The sequence below is a fragment of the Propithecus coquereli genome, unplaced genomic scaffold (genome assembly GCF_000956105.1).
Source record: "Propithecus coquereli isolate 6110/MARCELLA unplaced genomic scaffold, Pcoq_1.0 Scaffold5, whole genome shotgun sequence".
Lineage (NCBI taxonomy): Eukaryota > Metazoa > Chordata > Mammalia > Primates > Indriidae > Propithecus > Propithecus coquereli.
This window is the reverse complement of record NW_012150840.1, coordinates 5401760-5411754: the sequence shown is the minus strand read 5'-3', so window position 1 is coordinate 5411754 and position 9995 is coordinate 5401760. Positions and strand designations below refer to the sequence as shown.

Sequence of the window (9995 nt, the reverse complement as noted above, 5' to 3'; positions counted from 1 at the left end):
TGCTCTGTTGCCCAGGCTGGAGTGTAATGGCACGATCATAACTTGCTGTAACTTCAAACTCCTGGACTCAAGTGATCCTCCCATCTCAGCCTCCCGAGTAGCTGGGATTATAGGTGCACACCACCACACCTGGCTAATTTTTTTTTTTTTTAATTTTTTGTAGAGATGGGGTCTCACTGTATTGCCCAGGATGGTCACAAACTGTTTTCCCCTTTAAACACAATGGTGTCATAAAGTACCTATTGTAACTTGCTTCTTCAGCCCCAGGGGTCTGCCAGACAAATGGGCTCACACAGGATGGCAGAGACACTGCGGCACAGTCTGCTAACTCTATCGTTCATATTTCAACACCAAGATAGCAAAATTATTTCCTTTTATTCTGTGGAACTTCACTAAAGTAAATAGAAATGTGCATGATTTATGTTAATTTATACATGATGATGAGAATTAAGGCTGAAGAAAGGCTTCTGAAGAAACTCCCACTATATATTTCAGAAGATCTTCAGGGAAGGGGCTGACTTCTCTTGACTAACTCCCAGTGGGCCTGAAGAGATACTGGCCAAACTTTCAAAGTACCTTCCTGAAGATGGATTGATCTGGAAGGAAAAACAAACAAAAAATAAACGTTTTCTCTAAGCAGCGAAATGTTTCCTCTTCCCTTCCACACTGCACCACTACCCCCTCACGTTGCCAAAGCTGTAGCATTTACATCCTTTCCCACCACCAACTCTTCTAGGATCTGTCTGTAAATGGACCTGAAAACAGTATTTACATGATGGCTATGTGAATACTGTTCAGGAGCAGACAGAGCAGTGAGCCGGACTGCATTTCCAACATCACACACACCCTCTTGAAGAACAGTGTCTCTCTAGCATCAAGCGCACAAAAGCTCTCTTCTTACCATCCTCTCCATTGCTTAAATCATTACCAGTTTGCTTCCACCTGGACCTTTACTTTCTCAAACAAGGCAAGAGCTTCTGTTTTGTATTATTTACCCTTTGATACCCTTGTCTTTTCTAGCTCTTTCAGGTTTTTCTCAGCACCCTCCCCCAAGTTCCACACTGGATTTTTAATTCTAGGCCATTTGCATGGTTGTCAACTCCCCTTCATTACTGTCCAAATCAGGATTCAGTTCCCAACACCCACGTCTTCCTTCTTGCTTGGCTTCCTCATTTTGCTGGAGCACATTGCTAAATAACTTCCTAGGAACAGATGTGGGAGAAGCAAACCTTTGCATGTCTGAAAATGTCTGGATGGATTTGGCTGGGTGTAAACACAGGGTAAAAGTCACCTTTCCCTGTGAACTTGGGGGACCTTCTTCCGTTGTCTACAAGCCTCTTATTGCTGATAAGACGACAGGTATTCAGTCTAATTCTCATTTTTTCGTAGGCAAGTCATTTTTTTCTTCTCTGGAGAAGGATGTTTAGGATTTTCTCGTTTGATGTTTTTGAAATTTCAACTGGATATGTCTAGGGATGGCTCATTCATTGTGATGGGTACTCTGGCCCTTTCACCTAAGACCAAGAATTCATGGACAGTCTTATTTCCTTCTCTTTCCTACTTTCTGGGATGTTTACTCAACTCTTGCCTTCTAACTGTTTATTCAGAGTATACAGACCTTCAGTGTTCCTGACCACCCATGTGTCATCGACTCTGAACCCTCAGCTCTTGCAGCTCCAGCAGCGGGAGCCTAGCCTCCTCCGCAGCACCTTTTGAATTTTCATAGCTTTAGTCTGAGCCCTGTGATTCATAAATATGCTACTTAGGGAAACAAGTAAAACTCTTACCCAGTAACAACTTACCTGTTTAGAACAGTCCATTCACCTGTTCAGTTTCAGGGTCCAAATCAATATCATAGAAGCAGGGCCGGGTAGGGAGTCCAGGCATTGTGCTCATCTAGCATGTAAAACACATTAAAAATAATGTGATCTTTTCTCCCACCCTCCCCTCAGATAGAAAGCTCAAGGCATGAAAATAGAACATCATTTTGGAGTTGTCAATAAAGTGGGCACTCGTCTTGTGACATATTAAAAATCATATCACATTACATATTAAAATCAAGTCACTGATCCTGCTATGAACTCAGAGAAACCTCATGTTCTTCCGCAAACCAAATGCCAGCCTTCACTATTGTCTTGTATATTGATGGTTACTCACCTCCTCAACCTGTATTTCAAAAGACCAAAAGGAGGCGCGGGGCTTGTCTGCTTTTAAATTTTGTTTCTCTGAGTCTTGCTAGGTGCCCATGTGTTTTTGCTTCAGTAATGTGACGTTAGAAATTAGTATCCTTTTTCTTGGGCAAAGACATTTTTGTACATAATCTAGACGGTTTTACAATCACTATTCTTGCTGGCCTAATATGGCCTTCTAAAACTAAATTAGGCTAGGTATGGTATAATCCTAGCACTTTGAGAGGCCAAGGCAGGAGGATTGCTTGAGGCCAGGAGTTGGAGACCAGCCTGGGTGGCATAGTGAGACTCTGTCTCAGATCTATCTATCTATCTATCTATCTAATCAATCAATCAATCAATAACATTAGCCAGGTGTGGTGGTGCACACCTACAGTCCTAGCTTCTTGGGAAGCTGAGGCAGGTGATCGCTTGAGCCCAAGAGTTCAAGGCTGCAGTAAGCTGTGATTGCACCACTGTACTCCAGCCTGAGTGACAGAATAAGACCCTGTCCCTAAAAAACTGGGAATGCTTATGAATTATATTTGCACTTGCTTCTTTTCTAAAGACTTGGCTATCACAAATATCTGCTTAGATGCAAATTTGTATGGCTTGTAAGTGAAAACCTGGTATATTTTTATCTGTTTACAATGTCCTGTATAATGAATACACACAAGTTCCAAATCAGAGAGGAGAAAAGCTTAGGCTAAACTTCTAAAACTTAACTATAAAAAGGTTATTTAAAAAAGAATGAGTCATCTTCTGTAAGACAAAACATCAATACTTTAGCCAACCTAATTCTGACTGACATCTGAGTGCCAATCAATACTCCCCAAACATACTACAGGGTCTGGCAACTGATTTCTACTCTTGTATTCTGTAAGAGATAAGGAAGTGCTAGGTGTGGGGACAAGTAGAAAAAAGGAAAGGAGGATTGGTCTTCAGACCTAGCAGAAAAACCTGAAGATGACATTCTGAAGTAAAAGACATGTGCCTATCGATGTAGACATGCATGTACATGATGGCAGAAAACTCTAAAGATGCTTCCCAAAACAGTGATTAGTAGGATTTTTGACATTTTAACTCTTTCTCAAAGAGGATTTCTCCCCTTAAACATCAGTCACTGATAATCAGAAAACACAAAGGGATGAATGTAGATATAAAACTCTGAAAAGAAAAAAACACTCAAATGCTCTGAGGCCTGTTAAGGCCCCAACAGTAACCAGAAGGTATTAGAATAGTGATTAAGCTATTTGATTATGTGTGGAAACGTCCCGATCCAAGTTAAATTCAAAGGCCTCTGACACATACTGTGTTCTAAATGAAAACTCTCGAGCTGGGCAGGCTGACTCTCTCCGCACCGCAGGCAGATTGTCAGTGGCCTGGCCCCTTCCTATGAGCTTTCGGCTCTATTGTTACCCCTCTGCATGCGGACATCAAAAAGGACAATAAAGAGTGCAGCTACCACTCTTTCAGCTGGTAGTTGATGACAATTTCTCCAAAAAGAACAACATATCTTTCTGTAGTATTCAAGGTGCTGGGTGAATGGTTTAACATTTCTACTAAGAGGGAATTTCTACAAATCCCAGACACTGATGAATGTCAAAACAAGGCTAAGCCTCCTGCTCCCTGGACTGGCGGAGGGGGCACTGGTATGCAGGCACCTGTGCTGACCATCACTGTTACGTGATAACGTTGCCCCACTCTGAGCTGAGGGGAGCAGGGCTCACACCTCTCATAACTTGCCCAAGGCCAAGACGAGCAGAGGTGAAAATGGATTGGGCAACTAGACAATGTCATCTCCTATCACTTTCTTCTATACTGAAAGAATGACATAGCTCCAAAAGGAGTTCCGTTGGTTTCTTTTTCATTTGTATTGTTTTATTTTTTATTTATTTATTTTTTTTTTTTGGGACAGGGTCTTGCTTTGTTGCCTGGGCTTGAGTTCAGTGACCCAATCAGCTCACTGCAGCCTCAAACTCCTGGACTCAAGCAATCCTTCTGCCTCGGCCTCTCAAGTAGCTGGGACTACTACCACATCCAGTGAATTTTCCATTTTTTGTAAAGACGGGGTCTTACTATACTATGTTGCCAAGGCTAGTCTTGAACTCCTGCGCTCAAGTGATCCTCCTGCCTCAGCCTCCCAAAGTGCTAGGATTACAGGCGTGAGCCAACATGCCTGGCCTGTGTTGGTTTATTTTAATATTTCAATCCTGTACTGCATGTAAGAACAATCTGGAGATATAGGATGTTGGGTAGATGAAAGAGAGAAAACCTAGATATTAGGATCACTGTTAACCTTAGGATAATGTTAGTCCAAACTCTGATTATGTTTTTAAGCATCCCTCTACTTCCCTATTAGCAATTTTCCTCCTTTAATATGCATAAAATCTGTAGGATAAGAAAGCACTGGACAACTCATTCAGTTTGAAGTGTGAATAGGCAATGTTACCTTTCGTATCTACAGGGTCCATTGCATTTTAATGGGGAAATTCCTTACTCAGAAATAGTGAACTCCCTAAATTTCAGGCATAAGCTCTAGGATTGTAGAACTTCTGTCCCAACCTCAGAGGGCTGTTGAGAGGACTGAGTTAATCTGCGTAAGGCATGCAATGAACATTAATTGTGATTATATATTAGCACTACCACAGCTTATCAACTAGGAGCATCCTGGATTCAGTTAAGGGCATATTGCCTGGGAAGCAATTTTCTATTCAGTAGAAGTAGTTGTGGCATCATACTTGAATTGACAACAAGATGGACCATAGCAAGAGGATTGATCATAATAGGCCCGAAACCTACTTTCTTCTAGGCAGTGAACTCTGCTCATTTGGCGTTTGCTTGATGGCTTCAGCAAAACATTAGGACCAGAAGCACAGGTGAACAAGCTCCTCTCTCGCGGCACTCACTTACCGTTCCTACTAAGGGGTACAGAAAACCAGCCCCAACGCTGGCGCGGATGTCACGAATAGGCAGAACGAAGCCTGTAGGCACGCCTTTTTGCTCTGGGTTGTGAGACAAGGACAAGTGTGTCTTGGCCATGCAGATGGGTAGATTCCCAAAGCCCTGGGGAAAGAACAGGGTAGGACAAATGAAAAGCTGACAATGTAACAAAAAACATCTGGGCATTGTGATTATATAGACTCTCCAATTTATTTGAAACATTTAACTCCCTCTGTAGCCATCTCTATGTTACTGTCCTCCAGCTTAGTTATTATACATCAATAAACAGAATCTCTATTGAATAAGGGAGGTAAGAATTTTTAAGTATATTCCACAGGCGAATATTTTATTTCCATCTAAATAACCAGTTAAAAATAATGGTTTGGAGTAAACATGAGAATAAAACTGGAGATGTTCTCAATATTTTAGTAATACATTCTGTATTTTCTCACAGCCTTTCTACACATTCACATACCACCTGTGGATAAATGAAGAACCTGGGACTGGACCACACAACCCAAACCCAGTGTTCCAGGAGAGAAGGCTGCACCCAGAGAACTGAAGCAATGGGTGCTCACGGGGGCTGGGAGAACTCAGGGATTGCCGCTCCAAGCCCTGCTTTGTCAAGAGTTGAAAGAACAAACCAACCAAACATCTACCTGCTTTGTGTAGACTTCTGCTTTGTGCTGGGCTTCAGGGAGCAATTCAATGTCATCTGCCCCGTAGATCTTCTGCGCAATGATCCTGATTTTATCCTCCACTGGGAGCTAATGCACAAGAAAGAGAGAGTGGACATATGTGAGGATGATTAACCAGGACATGGCCACATTCCAGGTCAGAGTCCCCAAAGGGGCCAGATGTTTTTCTATATTTTTATAGATATGCAATTAGTTTGATGTTTATTGGGTTAGAAATATTTTCTTTTAATACCAAGTCCCAGCTTTTATAAGTGGAAAATGTCCCACAGAGGTGAAGTTACAGATATATATTGATACATAGATACATGTGTATATATATATATAGATACACGCATACATATATATTAATATATATGGTGAGGTTTTAAATATATTTAAGTATAAATATATATATATAAAATCTAAGTGTATCATAAACAATATCACTGACTACCCAAGAATAATTATTTCTTCATAAATAAAAAGCATATAGATGGTCTAATACTAGAGATCTGTCTTGTCAAACCAGACCTGGGATACTGTTTATGAAATGAGACAACCAATATCCACCCACATAACCCTCAGTTTGTGTGAGAGGCAGAAGGATCACTTGAGCCCAGGAGGTTGAGACCAGCCTGAGCAATATAACAAGACCCTGTCTCTACAAAAATAAAAAAGATAAATTTAGCCAGGCATGGTGGTGTGCTCCTGTAGTCCCAGCTACTTGGGAGGCTGAGGCAGGAAGATTGCTTCGGCTCAGGACTCTGAGGTTGCAGTGAGTTATGATGATGCCACTGCATTCTAGCCCAGGCAACAGAGTGAGACTGTATCTCACAAACAAAAAGAAATAAAAAAAGCATATTAGGCAAGTTTTGTTTTTTGAAAGGAGCAATAATCCATCTACAAAAATAAAATTCCCCTTATTCCAATATTATTTCCCACTATTATAACTAGTGATATGATTTATATAGGTATAACGGACATATGAATAAAGTGAATATTTAATAATGGTTTTATAAAGATGCTACACAGGTTACTTTCATATGCATCTTATAAATGGAGCTCTTTAAATGCCGAAGCACATTCAGAATTTATGAAGCAAAAGCATTTTGGTGGGGGGGTGATTTAAGACTAGCAGATGCTGAATAAGATAAAAAGCGGCAGCCTCCTGTTTGTCAGATCAGAGAAAAGTTCCAACTAGAAATGGGTTATAAAGTTCTTATTAACCTACTCTTCCAGGTCTCTCGCTGGCCTTCAAGAACTGGAGTTCCTGCCTTAGGTGCTATGGACAGGAGCTTGGAGAGAGTTTCTGTTTGTGTGCAAATTTGTATTTATAGCATTTTCTAAAAAGATGATTGATTAAACGGACTTTCAAACTAGTCTATAAAACCAAAGCTCAATAGGAGAATGTCAATGACAACAGGAAAATGAATGTGAATTACCCCTCAGCATACTGTATCTGCAAGGGGCAAGGAGAAACAATAGAACACTGAAACTCAAGAGTAATAGTTTTTTCCTTCCAACTTTTTATGGCTATTTTTTTAAAGTTTGTGATTATCTTTGAAAAACCAAGCCAAAAACTGCCTAGAGAATACAAACAGAATTAACTACAATATACATCCCATGTTCTTGACAAAGTTTCCAATTATTATGGACATACTACTTAATGTCTAATCATATCCTGAAATACATGGAACACAGAATTGAAAACAAAATACAACCCTAACATAACAACCATCTTTTTCTCTTCTTTCTTTCTTTTTTTTTTTTTTTTGAGACAGGGTCTCACTTGTTGCCCAGGCTAGAGTGCAGTGGCATCATCATAGCTTACTGCAACCTCAAACTCCTGGGCTCAAGCAATTCTCCTGCCTCAGCCTCCTGAGCAGCTGGGACTACAGGCGTGTGCCACCATTCCTGGCTAAATTTTTTAAAATATTTTTTGTAGAGACGGGGTCTTGTTATATTGCTCATGCTGGTCTCAACCTCCTGAGCTCAAGTAATCCTCCTGCCTCAGCCTCCCAAAGTGCTGGGATTACAGGCGTGAGTCACTGTGCCTGGCCAGAACAACCTTTTTCTAGACAAACTTTATAGTATCATAGAATATGCAATGCTTCTACTTGGGCCAGATTTAATTTAATTTACTCAGGGATGGAAAAAAATGATGATGCTTGCTAGAATACTTAGGTTTTACACCTGAGGGTTTCTCTGAACTTGAGGCAACACTGTACCAGGAAGTGAGCTTGGTAGCACACTTCTTTCCTCTATTATTGAGAATTGATCAGAAAGTTTTGATGTAGCCCCTTGCCAATTTGCTACAATGTGGTTGATACCCTGCGTTAAAGGCTATAATGAACTATACACTTGGTCTATATGTAGCCCTCTCCTCTGCCACCAGAAGGACCTATACCATGAGCCTTTCCAAAAGTCGAGATGTGAGCCAACCTCTCCAGGTATTCTAGCCTGGACCCCCTACTCTGTAAGTAAGCAGCAACATGCATTCATAAGAAAAGCTGTCTAGAGTTGAGAGTCCAGGCTGTGGCTGTGTAACTCACCTATGTGGGAATCAAACCACAAAAGCTGAAGCATGGGGCTCTAAACAGAGGTTGCCACACAGAAATTTCATTATGCTTTTTTTTTGGCATACAGCAAGTAACCCACCTGGAGGTCATAAAGGAGTTGAAAGCTGCTGGGCGCCTGTGCTGCTCTCTGGACAGCCTGCGCCAGGGCTAAGGCACCCTTGCCCCCTTCTGCCCAATGAGTGCACTTCACAGCATCGAAAGCTCCATGCTCTCTGGCAAGGCGGATGATGAGGTCCAGCTCAGCCTCTGTATCCGTCCTGTAAAGGCAGTGCTTCATATTAAATCATGGAAGATGGCCAGAGCAGACAGAATCTGTCTTCTTTTTTCCATTAAAACTCATGTGAATTATCCACTGATAACTGGACACTAATCAAGAAATACTGCCCAGGTTTGAATCTCAGCTCCATAACTTACAAGAGTGACTTTTGAGCAGTTACTTAATCTGTACGTGCCTTGATTTCCACATGGGTAAAATAAGAATAATCACACACTTATTTCGCTGGGATGTCATGAGGCTTGGGTGGTAATACATGGAAAGTACTTGTTTGGAACATTCCTTGAACACCATAAAGGAATCAATAAATACGGGCTTTTAAAAATGTTTTGTTTCCCAGTCCACTGTGGTGAGTCCATTGTAACAAAATCCAAAGCAGTACTACGATACCTAAACAACCCACACAAGTTCTTGCACAAACATTTCCAGCTCAATATGTTCAACTCTTTGTGAAGACAACATCCCACCAGACATAGTGAAATAATGGAAAGCTGTAGGCCTATGACCTTCTGTTAACACAAAAGGCCTCTAAAGACCAAAAAAGAACATTTAACTTCAGGCTTGGGTGTTTTCCACTTCACCCAGTGGAGGAGGAGGAGGCCCACAGGAGCCGAATCTGACTTCTGGACCCTCGGTGGCTAAGCTGGTGGGTTTGCTGCAATGCATGAGGTTCCTGTCACGTGGCACGCTAAACCATGGGCTATAACCAGTATCAGTAACTGAAGAGCAAAATAAAGCTAAAAGCAGTGCTATGCAATCAGCTCCAGGAGATGTTTTCTGACCATTTTCCACATCCCCTTCTCTCTTACTCGCTACACTTACTTGAATGCATTCACAGCCACTACAACTGGAACTCCAAACATTCTGGCATTTTCAATTTGTTTCTTCAAGTTACTGAAGCCTTTTTCAACCAGCTCCAGGTTCTGTAAAAACAACAGTGAAAGGTCTGTGAGGTCAAAAGGCAGAGCTGAAACAGTTGCAGGTTCTTCTTAAATGGGAAACTTACTCCTTGAGTCAGTAGCCACTCACTGTCAGGACATGGAAGCGAGCCAACAAGGGCAAAGGTCCCTGATACATTTCCTACACTGTGGTGAGGGGGTGCTGAAGAAGAGGGCGGCTTTAACTCCAGCCTACAACACTGGAGCAGAGCTGTGCCTGTTCTCCAGCTGTCTTGAAAACGCGAAAGCTGGTGTATTTGCTGTCATTATGCCACATGTAATAGCTTATCTGCTGTTTGAAGGGTACTAGTTACCTCTACCCAAATTAAATTTACAAACTATGTGTTTATAGAGTTTATGTACGTATAGGGTACAATGATACAAACTGACTCTACTCAATAGATCACAGACCCTTC

The 9995-nt window shown here is 41.5% G+C and overlaps 1 protein-coding gene across 1 annotated transcript in view; it reads right to left on the bottom strand.

Annotated features, from left to right (window-relative positions):
- Positions 1-356: 356 nt before the first annotated feature.
- Positions 357-9995, bottom strand: part of MTHFD1 (methylenetetrahydrofolate dehydrogenase (NADP+ dependent) 1, methenyltetrahydrofolate cyclohydrolase, formyltetrahydrofolate synthetase) — a 60305-nt gene continuing 50666 nt past the window's right edge. Inside the window, exons 21-26 of the mRNA XM_012656036.1 lie at positions 9464-9564; positions 8447-8624; positions 5771-5878; positions 5082-5234; positions 1803-1896; positions 357-596 (exon numbers count right to left, since the gene is read on the bottom strand). Coding sequence (XP_012511490.1) covers positions 1807-1896; positions 5082-5234; positions 5771-5878; positions 8447-8624; positions 9464-9564 — 630 coding nt within the window. The 3' untranslated portion in view covers positions 357-596; positions 1803-1806. The remainder of the gene's footprint in view (positions 597-1802; positions 1897-5081; positions 5235-5770; positions 5879-8446; positions 8625-9463; positions 9565-9995) is intronic.